The sequence below is a fragment of the Lutra lutra genome, chromosome 15 (genome assembly GCF_902655055.1).
Source record: "Lutra lutra chromosome 15, mLutLut1.2, whole genome shotgun sequence".
NCBI classification, from domain to species: domain Eukaryota; kingdom Metazoa; phylum Chordata; class Mammalia; order Carnivora; family Mustelidae; genus Lutra; species Lutra lutra.
The window spans coordinates 58311938-58329974 of NC_062292.1; the positions used below are offsets into that span (position 1 = coordinate 58311938).

Below are 18037 nucleotides of genomic sequence, written 5' to 3' on the forward strand. Positions count from 1 at the left end.
TCCCTCTGTTTTTGTGTGTACTCTCTCTCTCTCTCTCTCTCTATATATATATATATATATGTAATAAATAAAATCTTAAACATAAAAAATTGTAAATTTGAAATATATAATTTTATTAAAAATAACAATATTATGAAAATATGGCAGAATATTAGCATAAGTTGTTTATTTAATATTGGTTGAGAGAAGTAGGTGCAATATTTATTTCTGTACTTTTTTTTAATTTAATTTTTTTTTCAGTGTTCCAAAATTCATTGTTTATGTACCACACCCAGTGCTCCATGCAATACATGCCCTCCTTAATACCCACCACTGGGCTCACCCAACCCCCTACCCCCTCCCCTCCAAAACCCTCAGTTTGTTTCTCAGAGTCCACGGTCTCTCATGGTTTGTCTCCCCCTCTGATTTTCCCCAACTCTCTTCTCCTCCCCATCTCTCAATGTCCTTCATGTTTTTCTTTACTTTTTAACAAATTTGAAATACTTCGTAATTCAAAAAGTGAATGAAGAACATTCATTCCAGGAAGAGGGGGAATAGCTTGTGCAAAGGCCCTGAGTAGAGAGGGATCTTAGCAAGCTCACCTGAGAAGGATGCTGGTTGGCTTGAGTGAAATCCGTCTAGGAGACATCCATCTAGTTGTTATCTAGAATGTCATGAGATACATGGTAAATATAGGGGTGCCTGGGTGGCATGGTAAGGTAAGCAAGATCTTGATTTTCAAGGCCTGGTAGCCCATGTTGAAGATTATGGGTTTTGTGCTAATGGCACTGGGAAACCGCCAGTGGGTCTGAAATAGTATAGTGTTGTGTGGATAATGAACTGGAGGATGGGAGTATAGAAAAGGGATTGCAGAATGGATGTTTACAGAGACGTGTGGAATCCAGTGTTGCCGGTATGGATGGATAGAGTTGACTGAGGTGAGATGAATTTTGGAGGTCAAGTCAACAGGTCTTGATGATTTATGTGAACATGAATACATTTGCTTTCATATTCTGTTTATTGATGTACAGTTTTTAATTGTTAAAGTTACATGATCATAGATTTCATTACGATTTATTTATAAATATGTATGTATGTGCGCACACACATACAGAGAGAGACTTACGTACTGCCTGCATTTCGGTATGCCAATTATCAAAGATTGCTGGGACAAGATTTCTGTGGTAGATAAGCCTTAAGTAGGTTTTTCCACTGGTGGTAAATCTTTTGAGGCATATCAACACATTATATTTCTGTTTTTTAACTTGTGTTAAAATATACATAAGATTTATTGTTTTAACCATTTTTAAAAGTAAGTACAGTGGTATCAAGTACATTTACATTATTGTGCAGTCATCACCACCGTCCAACTCCAGAACTTTCTTCTTCTTCCCTAACTGAAAGCTCTGTGCTCATTAAACAATAAACCTTTATTCCTCTGTCACTCCAGGCTCTGGCTACCTTCTATGTCTATTAGTTTGACTAACTTATCTAGATACCTAATATGCATGTGGAATCACATGGTTTTCTCCTTCTGTAACTGGTTGATTGCATTTAATATGATGTTCTCAAGGTTTTTTCATGTTATAGTGTATGTCAGAATTTCTTTTATTTTTAAGAGTGAATATTATTCCATTGTATGGATATACCACAATTTGTTCATTCATTCCTCGGTGGACACTTGGGTTGCTTCTACCGTTTAGCTGTTGTGAATAATACCATTGTATTATCATAACATGGGTATACAATACCTGTTTAAATCTCAGCTTTCAGTCTTTTAGATACCTACACTTTAACCACATCCTTGCCAAGATTTGTTATTTATTGTTTTTTGTTGTTGTTGTTTTATTTTAGTAGTGGCCATCCTGAGTCTGAGGTGTTAACTCACTGTGATTTTGATTTGCATTTACCTAGTGATTAATCATGTTGAGCATCTTTTCATGTCCTTCCTGGCCATTTGTCTATCTTCCTTGGAGAAATGTCACCTCTGAAAGCATCAACTTTACATTTATTCTGATAAAACATATGTCATAATAAAGACTTTTTGGAATATCATCACTTATTCTGTTTTCTTGAATTGGGCGCTTGATTTTGAACTTAACATGTTCTCAAAGACAACATAGAGGGGAGAAAAATGCCAGGACAGACTTTTAAAAAATGGGCCCTATATTATAAAATAAAAGGAATGGAATTTTTAACATTTGTGTTTCAAAAAGTGACTGATTTTCAGTATGCTTTGGTTTTATATAAAGTGGTAAATATAGGGGCGCCTGGGTGGCTCAGTGGGTTAAAGCCTCTGCCTTCAGCTCAGGTCATGATCTCAGGGTCCCGGGATTGAACCCTGCATCGGGCTCTCTGCTCAGTGGGGAGCCTGCTTCTCCCTCTCCGTCTGCCTGCCTCTCTGCCTGCTTGTGATCTCTCTCTCTGTCAAATAAATAAATAAAATCTTTTTTAAAAAGTGGTAAATATATTTTTACTGTCCTTTACTGCTATTATATGTTTCCCTAAAAATGCTACTGAAAATAGTTTTGTTTCCTTTTCAGTTTTTGTTTAATGTAGGTTTATATCATTTAATCTTTCATAAAGCGTCTGATGAGCCAGTAGAGATGCCTAAAGAATCAGGACTCCCCTCCCTGCCCCCAAGGAATATTGGTTTTGGATAAAAATTATGTGTAGGATCGTTTAGTTTAATTTCTACAGTGTTTTTCTTTTATTTGCAGTAATGAAGAGTAGTCAAAAATGTTAAGTTTTATGGTATATGGTGTATTCACACATACATGCACATAGAACCATCTGAATTCATCTTGTTAAAATTGTCCTGGAAATCAAGTGTCAGCAAAGTTAGAGTTGAGCCTGAGGAACAAATCTCTTGTTTCTTTCTTAGCTCATTACTAGGATCTCCTAGTGTCTTGTAAGATGATGAATTTCTTGAAGTGAATAATTTTAACAGAAATATGCCTACCTGTTTTCTTTAACAGTTGTTTCGAGAAGTACGAATAATGAAGATATTGAATCATCCTAATATAGGTATGAACTGTACATATACAATTAATGATGAAGTATATTCTTTAATTTGAAGCTATTTGAAAAGATAGAATTTTAAGGATGTTCTTTATAAAAAGAGTGATAACCTGAGAAAGTGATATTTTTGGTAAAAATAGATGATAAAGAAGTTAATTGAAGGCTGCAGATGGCTATTTTCTACTACCTTGCTGTCTTGTGCTCTCCACTAAAATAATACATGTGACTTGGGGTTAATGTGCATATGTATATTTTTTGTATTTCCCTACTAAATTGTTCTAAACAGCGATTGGATGCCATTGAGGTATTTATAAGAAATGAATTCCAGATAATTTTGATAAAATGCTTTTGGATTTGACCGGAGTTTATAGGCAAAATCACTAATTTGAATTTTTAAGAAAATAGAATTTATTTCAGTTTTAGTTTACTTATTCCCATAAGTTCTTATTTTCTCTACACATTTACAAATAAATATATTGAGTACATAGGAAGTCATTGGATTGTAAGAAGTAAAAAGTGATTTTTCTTTTAATCGGCTCATTTTCTTAACACTTGTTTCTTTTACACTTAAAAATCTTAAATTTATTAGAGTTGTTAATGTGATTATTTGTGATGAATAATTTCAACTACATAAGTCTGATAACTTGGTAGCTGTTTAACCAGAAACTTTTGTAACATCACATAATTATAGAATTTTTTTGTTTCTCTACCAAAGATTGTTTAACATTTTATGATAAGCTCATTATAATAAGTCTCCTTAAGAAAGACAACTATCATATGATCTCCCTGATATGAGGGAGAGGAGATGCAACATGGGGGGTTAAGGGGGTAGGAGAAGAATAAATGAAACAAGATGGGATTGGGAGGGAGACAAACCATAAGTGACTCTTAATCTCACAAAACAAACTGAGGGTTGATGGGGGAGGGGGGTTGGAAGGGGGGGTGGGGTTATGGATATTGGGGAGGGTATGTGCTATGGTGAGTGCTGTGAAGTGTGTAAACCTGGCGATTCGCAGACCTGTACCCCTGGGGATAAAAATATATGTTTATAAAAAATAAAATTTAGAAAAAGAAAAAATAAAATAATAATAAGTCTCCTTATAAGCTTTAGTTAAAATTTTGTTATTCTGATTTTAAGCTTTTCCTTTTTATTGTATTATTCTCATTAGAAAAAGTAATGATTTTTTAACCCTAGAAACTTAACTCTTTTGACCCAGCAGTTGGTTCCAAATTACTTTGTAGTAAGTAGTTTTCCTCCATAGTAGTAATAACCCTTGAGAGAATTTTTCAGTTTAAAATTATAATTAATGACTTTTAGTAAATACTCAAATTTTCCCTTGGCTTAGGGAAAATTTATACTTAAATTAAAGCAGATCCAATATGTGCTAATAATTACAAGTTATATCTCTAATTTCTTTTTTCAGTAAAATTGTTTGAAGTTATTGAAACAGAGAAGACCCTCTATTTAGTCATGGAGTACGCGAGTGGGGGTAAGGATGAGAGGGATGGAAAAGTTATCTTTGATGAGACATACAGAATTATCAACACCTGAAGGTTCATTGTAATACTTATGTCTTCACTGTTGTTATGAATGTATAGTTTTATTAAATACCTTTAAGTGATATATCTTAAGTAAAATTCAGTGTTTACTCTCAAGATCCGTTGATCCTACATTTAAAAGTCAGATTTTGGCTCAGTTAAAAATTGCCTAGGGACATTTTTCTCAACTTTAAATTTGCATTGTTATCAATGAATGTTTTGATTCTCTTGTCTAAATATTATATTATTGTGATTAGAAGCACTTGGCTGTAAGGAAATCTCAAATTCACAATGTATTTAATAAAGTTTATAGTAAAAGCATGTTCTAGGACAGATGTTTATTTCATTGATTGTTCATATATGACAGATTCTCAATATACATGCATTTTCAAGATAATCCATAAAATGTTTCAATTTAAACAAGTATTGATTTATACATGTTATAAGTTAGAAGACTGAATCGACAGAAATAAGATGTGTTTGCAGAATATAATATATACTTTGACTACATAGTGTCAAAAGTAAGAGTGATTTTTAAACATTGGTATATAATAGAAAATTATTTTCATCTTCTGAACTTTCCTTCAAATGAGAGGTATGTCTGCTCAAAATCACTGTTGTGTTAAGCATAAGACTTTCTTAGAAACACGTTTAAAATTTTTTGGAGATAAATCATTTAATAACTAAAAAAAGAATGTTTAAAAGCTTTAAGCAGTTGAAGAATTAAGAAGTTAATCAAATAAAAAAGAGGGAGGGTAGCTGAAGTTAATTAAACCACTTTTACTAATTATCTTTTTTGCTAATCAATAGAGAAACTTAGGGTCGAATTTAGTGTTGAGTCCTTTTAGCTAATAAAAGTGTATAGATTTTTATGGTAATTCAGATTTTATGTAAGTTGGATAAAGAGAATTTATTCTAGTCTTTTGTATCCAAACTATGTATTTTTATCCTGTTTCTTAGATTTCCAAAAATGTTTACTACAAATATTACATATATTTTAGTAGCTTTTTCTGTTTTTAATGCAGATTGAAAGTTTTAGTAGGTTCGGTTTTTTGCAAAGCCTTTTCTCAACCTAAAAGTATTCTGATGTAGGTTTTTTGACTTAACCTGAAAACCTATGTCATTAAGGTTTATTTTTACAGGATTTAAAAAATATATTAATACAGCCATGTGAATTTGCATAAAATGTAGTTCTATAATAAAATCAGTGAACCTACAGAGATACCACATAATGAACTGTTTCTTTTTTTCTATCCTGTAGTTAGATTTATATAACAGTTTGTCAGCGTGGGAACCCTGGGTGATATTTTTAGTTCAGTTGGACTCTTTTTTTCCCTTTTACTGATCTGAAGTCTAGAGAAAGGGGCTAGACATGCTTTGATAGGAGAAATTACTTACCGCTAAAAATCGGTGGACGCTTCTGATTTTATGAAGGTTCACCACAAGGCTGTGTTAATATTAACATGTATGCTGTTTAACTATAGATGGTAAGTACAGTCAACTCTCTATTGGTGCTAATGAAGGGGAGCAATGGCTGGGGTACCAGAGAGCACATGGGGTCATCACTGCTCTCCTTCAGTAGCAGAGTTAGGAGGGGCCCTGGGGTGCAGTCTGCAGAGGTGTATACTGACATTCAGCCCAAACCAGGTGCTCTCTCATTCCATTCTAACTCCTAGTGATGAGTTTTCTTTGAGTCTGGCCCATCAGTGACCCTTTCACAAAACCATCATGGCTCTGTAGTGGCAAATCTAGAATGATTTCCTTACCTTTTTAATCTATAAATGGCAAGGTAACTTTTATAATCAACATTTAGTATTTTTCCTCTGAAATTTCTAGACATTTTAGGATTGACTCGGACATGAATAGAGTTGAGTCAAACAGCTGTCTCTTTGTCAGGAGTATTTAGATCATTTGATTCTGGCTCACTAACAGAGCAAGAGATCTTTGGTGATTAGGTAAGCAGGGAACTTATTTATGATTCCGAACCATAGTTAATCCAAAAGAGCCTATGAAAAGTAGGTGTCGGGGCTGCTCTGGAATGGCGTGTTGATTCCCTCTTTCATTCATGCAAACAATATTTATTAAATGTTTCTGTGCACCAGATGTTACTCTGGTGCTGGGAAACACATGGGTGAGCAAAGACACAGTCCCGCCCTCGAGAAGATTACATTCTTTGGGGAAGCAAATCACAAGTAAACAGTATATACAATAAGTGAAGGACTAAGTCTCATAAACACCTGGGGTGCGGACGTTCTGGGCAGGACTCAAGAGCAGTCCGTATTTTTGAACTCTTGCATACCTCTTTCCCAGCCTCAACTCACATATCTAGAATTAACTACTGTGATGGGTCGACCAGAGCATCCATTCATTTCTGTTTTCATCATCCCATTCAGTCATTTAAGTATGCTTGATTTCATATGTTGTCTGACATTCTAGATGTATTAGTTTCATCTGACATACATCATTACATATTTGGTTTTTACTTATATATTTATAGGATCGATATTGAATGTATATAATCAATTTTCTGTATACTTAGATGCAAATATATAATTTATTGAGTGCTTACTATATGCCAGTCACTGTGCTAAGCACATGCATTATTTCATTTAATCTTAAAACAGCCATGTGAGATAGGCACTGGTTAGAAACTGGGTCTTAATAAAGTTAAGAAATCTTCCTAATACCTCCCAGTAGCTACTTGGGGCTAAACCAGGATTCATATCAAAACTGGTCTGATTTTAAAGCCTGGGTTTTAACCACTTTGCTGTATTTATAAGAACTCTTTAACCCATTTTGCGAGTTTTTAATATACATGTATATCTATATGGTGTATATTATAAGGACGTAAAAAATAAATTTCTCCCTTACACTGAGATATTTTATTTTTAATATTGTAACTAAATATTAATTTGCTTTTTTTATAGTATTGACTAAAGAAAAATGAAAAAAAAACTTCAGACATGTAAAGTAATGGATCTAATGGGAAATTTCTGTAGTTTCTAGCTTAAATTATTTCAGCAAGTATGTATTGTCTATCCACTTTGTGTTCTCTCATGGGGATAGGGCAGGTATGATAACTGAAGCTCATTTGGAGTAATGGGAGATGCACGCAGGATGGTTTAATTCTGCGTGCGTACTTAAAAGTACCAAAATAGATGAGATGAGTATTGTGAGAATAGCATAGTCAGAGTATAGGAAGGAAGTGGCTGAAATCAATGCAAATGGAAGTAGTGAGAAGGAATTTGACCAAGACTCCACGACATGTAGAATTTAAAAGAGAGAGATCCAGCGTAATATGACTTTTGTTACTTTGTCTGACAATGTAGGTTCCAAATACAAAGCCAAATGGAATTTTTTGATTGCTCGAACTGTGGCTTCCCTTTATTAGAATGGATAATAAAGAGTTGACTGTATTTTTGTGTAATACTTGAAATCAGAAAGCAAGTTTTTTTGGTAATGTTTTTATGACTTATATTTAAAAGAGTTTTGCTAAATCATAAGTTGCTACAGATACTCAATTCTATGTGTAGTTTTTCCCTTTTTTCCCTTCATGTAATAATTTGTGATTTACGTAAAAATAGCAGAAAATTGTGGGCCAAAAGCTTCTCTAAAAACAAGGCAAAAACTTGTCATTGCTTATATTGTTAACTGAAAAATTTATGTATATTTTACTGCCTGCTTTACCTTTCTGATTCAGGTGAAGTATTTGATTACTTAGTTGCCCATGGAAGAATGAAAGAAAAAGAGGCCCGTGCAAAATTTAGGCAGGTATGGAAAGTAGTTTTTAACTTTGTTTTGCTAATGTTTTTAGTGATATACAATGGACAGTATCACAAATTGGACTTCAGAGTACATGGTATTTTAAAAAGAAAAATTCCTGCTTTCTTATACTTTTTAAGAATGGGAAACTGAAAAAGAAATTTGTCCTTCCTGAATTTAAATTTAAGATAGTTGCATATGGTTATTTTTAGATGATCATAGATAGTGAAATGTTTATAGGCGAGTGTCATTAATTCGTTGATAGTTTTGGAAATATAGATGAAGAAAGAAAAGAAATACTTAATCCTTTACCCAATAATTATTATCAAGTATTATTAGCTTTATGTATTTAATATATATGCATAGTGCTTAAAGACATTACTGTATTTTCCTTTGTCATTAAAGATTTCTTGGTATTAGAACTCATACCTTTTAGGGGCGCCTGGGTGGCTCAGTGGGTTAAAGCCACTGCTTTTGGCTCAGGTCATGATCCCAGGGTTCTGGGATCAAGCCCCGCATCGGGCTCTCTGCTCAGCAGGAGGCCTGCTTCTCTTCCTGCTTCTCTGCCTGCCTCTCTGCCTACTTGTGATCTCTGTCTGTCAAATAAATAAAATCTTTAAAAAAAAAAAAAAAGAACTCATACCTTTTAGATTTAAAGACTGTGGTCAGTTTTATTTAGTCAAGTGGGCAAAAAACCTTATAGATGTAGTAGAAGACTATGGCAAGATGTGTATATTTCCGGTTCAAATGGAACATGGCTTGTTATAGAAATTAGAAAATAAGGAAAACTAATTTAAGTTCATCTAGGATTTTACTTCTGATTTTTAGGAATGAAGTAATTAACATACATTATAAGTTACCATAGAAATGACAAATAATGAATTGTAAATTATTCATAAAATTTTATTGAAGTAAAATTTCAATAGGCAACTTGCTGTAGCCCAAACTTTACCTTAGAGAATTTAAAATATTTCATTTAAAAATAGCTCAGTACTGGGGCTTCTGGGTAGCTTAGTCGTTAAGTATCTGCCTTCGGCTCAGGTCAGGATCCAGGGTCCTAGGATTGAGCCCCACATCGGGCTCCCTCCTCATCGGGAAGCCTGCTTCGCCCTCTCCCACTCCCCTACTTGTGTTCCCTCCCTCTCTCACTGTTTCTCTCTCTGTCAAATAAATAAATACAATCTTAAAAAAAAATAGCTCAGTACTTCTGTAAACGTGGGTACTGATTCTCTAGTTAAAGGGGTCCTGTGATCAATCAGTTGGGGAAACACTGAATATGGTTATAGGGTCTTTCTCTAAGAGATGTTACATATATGTTAACATATAAACAATTAGAAAAAGTTGAAAGTTCTGGAGGAGAGGGAAGAAAAAACCTGTTTCACCTTTTTTTGACATAGTATTCTCCAAATTGATCCCAAAGTGAGTTTGTTTGATAAAATGCTATTGTTGATATCTCACAGAGTTATTACTTTTTGGAACATAATTTGTGAGATGCTATGTACCAAAGATAGGCATACCCCTTTGATTCAGGATAGATTTCTAGAAACTTCATCCTAAAATACCTGAAATCTAAAGACAACCAGTAAGGAGGATGGAATGTTGAAGACCTGCGTGGGGTTCAGCCACTTCCTGTTCAGTCCTCTCCAGTCCCGGGATGGAGGCTCATCTTGACTGAAGCCCTGGTCATCACCTTCAATGTCCTCATTCTCTCAGTATCAGTCACGCAGTCGTAGTTAGGAGCCGACCAGCATGAAAATTACACTTGACGTTGAATATTTCCCCTGGAATCCTCTACTACCCTAGTTCTTTTTAGTCACCCGGTTGTATTTATTTACTGAAATCATACTGTGTGGAGAAAACTGTGTTGGATGCTCTGGAATTAGAGAAGGTGACAATGCCTGCTGTTAGAGTGAACTTGCGCATCTTTCGCAATGGCTGGAACACAGATGTTTTCGTAAAGATCCAAATAACTACAAATTGGCTCTTTTTAAAAATGAATTTTGAATTATTCTTTGAAATACTCTTCATTTTGCAGAGGTTGAGTGTCAAATGCTATTTAAAATGTCATATAATAGGAAATATTTTCCTTATTTTTTAAATATTAAATGTATTTACTATCTGTATGTCTTCCTTTGGAACTAAAAAGGTAACTCACTCATCTTTTTAAAAACCAGGGATGCAGACATACACAATTTAGTAGTCATTTGACAAAGGTTATATTTATTCTTAAATTTGCTTTTGAGGTGCCTGGTTTTCTTTATAATGTAATGAAGAAGATAAATGTACACTTTTGTTTTTTTTTGCTCTGTATCATGAAATTATTTTTTTAAATATAAACAGTTTAGGAATGTACTGTGTTATCAAGTGTATACACATATATGTCCTTGCCTCTACTGTTGGATACAGCCAGAGACAATTCAAGAGCACTTCAGTACCCATGGACCGTGCAGTGCCACTGCATTCCTGATGTTCGAAGGACCTGAAAGAAAATTACAATATTGATTCAACTCTTCCAATATCAAGGCTACTACTTAAAGCTTGGGAATTCCTGACTCAATTATAAATTAATTGCAAAGCAACCCAACATTTGCACCTCATGGCAGAACACTGACAGGTCTGAATTTAGGGTCAGTGCAGGGTTGATTGTAAATCATGTTTTCAAGACCCATAAAGGAACAGTCATAAGGAAGTTTCTACATCCTACTTAATGAGGTACAGAATGTTTGGAATGGGAGGATCTGGCCATAGAACAATACAATAAGGTTTAGGCTTGTGCATGGGGACTCTAGCAGTGAATCAGATAGAAGGCAGAAATTGTACCCTGTGGGATAAGTTTAGAAACATTTTAAGCCACCACATTTAATTGATAGAAGTCAGAGGTCATAGAGTTTGGGGAGAATGAAATGCTTGGTACAGAGCATTCTCTTAATTATCTTTCGTTCTTAAGGTTTTAACACTCAGGAGATTTTTATCCCAGAAATGCCTGTAGAACTGCGTTCATGGAGACCATTCTGTCTAATGTTGAAATGCATGTTTGTTAACCAAGTCATGTATCTGTAACATGCTTCACTGTTACCAAGACAAAGTGACTTGAAAACCAGTATTACTAAAATTAGCCTTGTAGGGTATTCATTAAGATGCATTATATTTACATGTAAGTGTGTATATCTCCTGGCAAATAAATGTGTTTTAATGGAACTTGGATATTAGATTTTAAAGCATATTGCTTAAGGAGACTAATGCAAATCTTTGTTATACGATTCTGCTGTTTGGGGGGATTTACACTTCAAATTGATCATAATCATTCACAATTGCTGTAGTGGTTCTGTAGTACCTGCTTGGTTTGGAATTCAGAGACTTTTACCAACCTGTCAACGCTTACTCCCACTACTACCATTTTCCCACCTACTTTTCAAATATATTGTGTATCCTCAACCTCAGTGCATTTCACCACCTTACCCCTGCCTCGCCATCACCAGATGGCCACATCTTCAAATGTTGTTGTCATTCAGGATGGCTTAGATCAAATATCCCGTACTCCAGGCATTTCTAACAGAAATTGTTCTTTATTTGATGTGATTCCCTCACTTCTTTGTGCCTCTGCTTCTATGATTGTGCCTTGTACGGTGGTTGCTCATATACACGTTCTGTACATGTTTTCTCCTGATCAGACTTTCAGCTCCTGAGAGCAGGGTCCGCGTAGTGTTCATTTTGTGTTCCCCTGGCAACCAGCACATTTTCTTGCACATAGCAGGTACTCAATAAACTGACGTTTGAATCAAAATGAGCTCAGCTGAATTACATATTACTCACTGTGTGTAGATTTTGTTTCAAATTCATGTTTCTGTCTGACCCATGTTAATATATGTTAGAATAGTGTACTGAGCGATCAGCCTCACTTCTACTTTGAAGGTTTTTTTAAACCCATATTTTTATCTGCATGGTCATACTTCACATCATCTTTAGACTTTAAAAAAATCTCACTTCTATCTCCATTTGTAAATGCCTAACCAATACTCAGCATTCATATTGTGCTTCCATTTAACTGAATCCACAAAATAGAATGTTCTGCTATGCATTAAAATGGCCGTCCTCCTGTAGATCAGCTGTAACTACGTGTACAAAATAGTTCTTACCTTGATTGCTATCTGATTCTTTCCATTTCTCTATTTTATGTAGTAAACAGCTATCAAAGAAGTCTTTATAAGCTATTTCTCACTTGTATCTTTGGCTCCTACTGTTCGTTTCCATCTTGTTCAGTCGTTGTCCACGAAGAGCCCTATGTAACAATTAAAGATTCCAGTTGCATACAAAATCTAGTTAAGGATAAAATACATTGCTTGACTGATCTAATAAGAGGCTTAAGAGGCTTAAGATTAAATTTCATTTCCCTCCCTTTTTTTTTTTTTTTTGGATAATTGGGTTTCATCTTAAGGCTGAACGATTTTCCCATTTCTTTATATATGAACAAATATAGGACAATGCCACATACCCCATTGATAAGGTCTTAGTAAATTGGCCTCGCTTAAAAAATGGGCCTTGGACACATTTGATTATAATTCCTAAAATAGACGGGTTCATGTGTTCCAAAGCTCTTATCCCAACATGGATAAACCATTGATCGGAACTGTAAACTGTATACACTTGATTATGTCTGTCAGTAGAAAAATGTAACAGCCCACAGAAATCTTCATAGACTCTGACAAAGAAATATTTTAACAAGAGAATGCTGCTTATCTACACTGTCCACATTTAAAAGTGAACTTTTCCTCATTTTAACTTTATTCAGAACTGAAGGAACTGGGAGATTATTTAATACTACTTTGAAATCTAAGTTGGTAATTTATCTCATTTGGAGGTTGTCATAGGGGGAAAATTGCACTGTTTTTACCATAAAATAATTATGCATCTTTTATCCAAATATTTATTTTAGATTGTGTCTGCTGTACAGTATTGCCATCAAAAGTGCATTGTTCACCGTGATCTTAAGGTAAGCCCCTGATTTTATAACAAGAAGTCTTAATCACAAACAGATGTTTTGTAATACCGGAGCCATCTCTGTGGTTGCTGAGTTGTGCCAGGCACTCCAAGGAAGGAGTTTTTACTTAATTCTCATAGCAACATCATGAAAAGCGATATTTTCACTGAGAAAATGAAGAAAATGGGATGAGAAGTTATCTAACATTGAAGGCTAGATGATTTGATTCACTATCAAGAAGCTTGTTTTAATAGGTAAATGCACAACTTTGTCCCCAACTAAAAATGCCCGAGATCCATTCAGTCAGAAGCAAGGAGGGGACGCAGGACAGGTGTGTCTGTGGCAGGTCTGCCCGTGTCCATTCTCCACACTAGAGCTCAGAGAAACGGGAAGTCTCTCACATGTTTTTGCAAACATCAAATGCATGTGATGAGTATAAACTAGCATACTTTGGAATAAGACATTGAGACAGTCAAGAAAAGTTTGTGGCAGTGAGCATGGGAGCACAGGTATCTCTTTAAGGTCCTCTTTCGTTTCCTCAGGATAAACACCCAGAAGAAGGATTGCTGGATTGGGTAGCAGTTCTCCTTTTCGTTTTTTGAGGAACCTCCATCGTTTTTCCCACAATGGCTCTGCCAGTTTACATTCCCACCAGCTATACCGGGGTGCCCATTTGTTTTGCTGACTTGTTCTCTTTTATAGTTTTGATGGTAGCCATCCTTATCGGTGGAAAGTGTAACCTGATTTTGGTTGTGATTTACAGTTCCCTGATGGTCAGGGATGCTGAACGTACCTGTCATATACCTATTGAGTCATGTACCTATTGGCCACGTTTATGTCTTCTTTGGAAAAATGTTTAGGGACTTTTGCTCATTTTTTAATTGTGGTGTTTGGGGTTTTTTCTTTTTTTGGCTACTGAGTTGTATGAGTTCCTTATATATTTTGGATATTAATCCTTTATTAGTTGTAGAGTTTGCAAATATTTCTCCCAATCCATAGGTTACCTTTTTGTTGATGCTTTCCTTTACTATGCAGAAGCTTTTTACTTTAAATGAAGTCTCATTTATTTTTGCTTTGGCTGCCTGAGCCTTTAGTGTCATATTAAAAAATTAATAATACTGCATTGAATACTGGGAAATTTGCATAAGAGAGTAGATTTATCTATGTGGGTGTGGTCTCATCACACACACAAAATAACTAAGTGAGGAGGTGATAAGTTTATTAGCTTGGCTGTTGTAATCATTTCACTACGTATATAAAATCACTGTATTATTGTACACCTTAAGTATATATACCATTTTCGTTTAAAAATATTAAATAGAAGCACCTGGGTAGCTCATTTGGTTGAGCATCCGACTCTTGATTTTGGCTCAGGTCATGGTCTTGCGGATGTGAGATCCAGCCCCACATGGGGCTTCCTGTTCAGCGGGGAGTCTGCTTGATGATTCTCTGTCTTCCTCTCCCTTTCCTCCTTCCCCTGCTTGCACATTCTCTCTCACTATCTCTTCCTCAATAAATAAATTTTAAAAAGAGATGGTATGGCCAAATAGGTATGCTTTTTTGTTTCTTTCTTTTATGAAAGTAGAAAGTCCTGGAACTAAAATATTTATCTTTTTTTTTTCCTTTTTCTCTCTTCCTCCGAAGTTAACTTTCATCTTTCCTTACATAGGAACCTATTTTTCTTTTTTTTACTTTTCTCCCCATGACCTCTGTCAGTTACTGTAGCACTGGTCTTCATTATACTTAAAAATACTGTCTTAAGGCGTGCCTAGGTGGCTTAGTTGGCTAAGGGTCTGACTCTTGATCTCAGGGTCATGAGTTCAAGCCCCAGGGGGCTCCACACTGGCCATGGACCCTACTTTAAAAAAAAAAAAAATTGTCTTACGCACCTGTCAGAAGTCTAAATCCTGTACTTTGGCTCAATTTTTCTGAGCTTGCAGATTGTCTACTGCTCCAAGATTTTGTTTCTTTGTTTTCTCTATTTTAAGGAGAAATCACTTCCACAGACAAAGAGAGAGTAGAGGACTGTTCCCCTGGCTGTGTGTTTGACACCCAGCCTATCATCTAATTTCTTATATGAACAGAAATCTGGAAAAAAAAAAAATCATGTTCAAAACCCTGAGGTTGCCTCCAGTCTGGGGCATGGGGTTTCCCCTGCACTCCTGGAGCGGACCTCAACGTCCCTTGAGCTCTGCCCTGGCGAGGCAGCCAGCCAGACCTCTTCCCAGAGACTAGGAAAGTCCAGCTTGCTCACACGTGGTCTAAGAAATTTACAGTGACCAGACCCTTACATCAGAACATCAAAATAACCTGGTTTTGTCACCCAGCCCATAAAGGTTAGGATTTAAGATAAATCTTCCAAATGTATGTGCTGTGACCATATATTAATGTCATAAATGTCACCTAGTTATTATCACATATTTTGGGGTGTTAGATGTACATCCGTTTTTCTTTTTTTTTTTTAATTAAATTTAATTGTGTGTGTGTGTGTGTGTGTGTGTGTGTATTCCAGAATTCATTGTTTATGCACCACACCCAGTGCTCCATGCAATACGTGCCCTCCACTATACCCACCACCAGGCTCACCCACCCCCCACCCTCCTGTCCTCCAAAACCCTCAGTTTGTTTCTCAGAGTCCACAGTCTCTCATGGTTTGTCTTCCCTCCGATTTCCCCCAATTCACTTTTCCTTTCCTTCTCCTAATGTCCTCCATGTTATTCCTTATGCTCCAAAGTAAGTGCAACCATATGATAACTGACTCTCTCTGCTTCACTTATTTCACTCAGCATCATCTCCTCCAGTCCCGTCCATGTTGATAGAAAACTTTATGGTCAGGGTGCCTGGGTGGCTCAGTGGGTTAAGCCACTGCCTTCGGCTCAGGTCATGATCTCAGGGTCCTGGGATCGAGTCCCGCATCGGGCTCTCTGCTCGGCAGGGAGCCTGCTTCCCTCTCTCTCTCTCTCTGTCTACTTGTGATCTCTCTCTCTGTCAAATAAATAAATAAAATCTTTAAAAAAAAAAAAAACTTTATGGTCAAATAATCTTCGACAAAGCAGGAAAAAATATACAGTGGAAAAAAGACAGTCTCTCCCTCTGTTTTTCAAAACAGATATCCCAAGCTAGCATACCTTAAAGGAAAAGGAGGACAAGGGAGGGAAGAGCTGTGTGGTGGGCAGAGTGTCTGGCTCTCTAGCAATACACGGAGCTCTCGTTTTACTCCTTTCTGTAACCCCATAAAACACATCGACAAACTATATATATAATTTTCTTAATCTATCCATTATAAAAGAGTTTCAAGCAAAACATGACAAAAAAGAAAGCCTTTATTGAATTGCTTATATTTACAAAAGTCTCATTTAAAACTTTTTGTTTTTATTTTAATGATTCTGATTTAGGATTTTGGAAAACCAGCATCTGAAAATATATGGGTGGAAATCACTGCTTTCTACCAAAATATACCTGCAGAAGAGCATCTAGTTTTAGAACAATAAAAGGAAATTTAAAATAAACAAGGTCTAGTGAAGGCACTACTGTATTGTTTTGTTTTACTGAAAGAGCAGAACTTTGCTGAGGGGACATTCTGGAAGAGAGGACAAAGGATTGAATTCAGTAGTCACAGGATCCCTGGCTGGCAGTTATTTTAGGTATACTCTTGAGCTCAGCATTAACCTACAATGCTCTACTAAAATAGAAAACTTTTGAGTAAACTTGTTCATTTAAGCCCAAGAAGGGTTTGTGTTATGTCAACTTATATTTTTTAAAATAGGTCATATTAAGGTACAGTCCCAGGATGTTTCTTTCTTTTTTTTTTTTTAAGATTTTATTTATTTGACAGAGAGAGATCACAAGTAGGCAGAGAGGCAAGCAGAGAGGGGGGGGGGGAAGCAGGCTCCCCGCCTAGCAGAGAGCCCGATGCGGGACTCGATCCCAGGACCCTGAGATCATGACCTGAGCTGAAGGCAGAGGCTTAACCCACTGAGCCACCCAGGCAGCCCTCCCAGGATGTTTCTTACCATGAAGAAAAAAAGTGGGTTTAAAATAATAGTGGAAGAAAAACTGTTTTCAGTAACTTTTCTCAAATAGTTGCAGATACACCTGTAAATGAGAGCTTTACTTTTATAGTGCTAAAATTTCGTCTTATATAAACATGATTCTCAACAGTTAAGCATCAAGCACCATGCTGGGCTTCTAAATTTGATATTACGCTTAAAAATGCAAAGGAAGAGGGGGTCCCTGGGTGGCTCAGTCTGGTGAGCTTCGAACTCTTGATTTCGGCTCAGGTCATGATCTCGGGGTCCTGAGATTGAGCCCTCCATGGGGTTCCATGCTGGGCTCCCCTATACCCCGGGTCGCACATGCATGCTTGCTCTCTCTCTTGGAAAAAAAAAAAGAGAGAAGCAAGAAATATATGTTGAGATCTGAAATAGTTGTAATAAATTTTTTGTTTTATGTAGATATTTACATTATCCTTTTTATTATTTTCCTCTTAGGCTGAAAACCTTCTCCTTGATGCTGATATGAATATTAAAATTGCTGACTTTGGTTTTAGTAATGAATTTACAGTCGGGAACAAATTGGACACATTTTGTGGAAGCCCGCCCTATGCTGCCCCTGAGCTTTTCCAAGGAAAGAAGTACGATGGGCCTGAGGTAGACGTGTGGAGCCTCGGTGTCATTCTCTATACACTAGTCAGTGGCTCCTTGCCCTTTGATGGCCAGAATTTGAAGGTATCCGTGAAGTCCGCTACTGGTGTTTCAT

At 36.1% G+C, this 18037-nt stretch overlaps 1 protein-coding gene across 5 annotated transcripts in view; it reads left to right on the plus strand.

Annotated features, from left to right (window-relative positions):
* Positions 1–18037, plus strand: part of MARK1 (microtubule affinity regulating kinase 1) — a 119545-nt gene that overhangs the window by 64633 nt on the left and 36875 nt on the right. For all 5 annotated transcript variants that reach the window (XM_047704875.1, XM_047704871.1, XM_047704873.1 and 2 more), the window contains exons 4-8: positions 2958–3006; positions 4425–4490; positions 8240–8310; positions 13235–13291; positions 17770–18006. In XM_047704875.1, coding sequence (XP_047560831.1) covers positions 2958–3006; positions 4425–4490; positions 8240–8310; positions 13235–13291; positions 17770–18006 — 480 coding nt within the window. The remainder of the gene's footprint in view (positions 1–2957; positions 3007–4424; positions 4491–8239; positions 8311–13234; positions 13292–17769; positions 18007–18037) is intronic.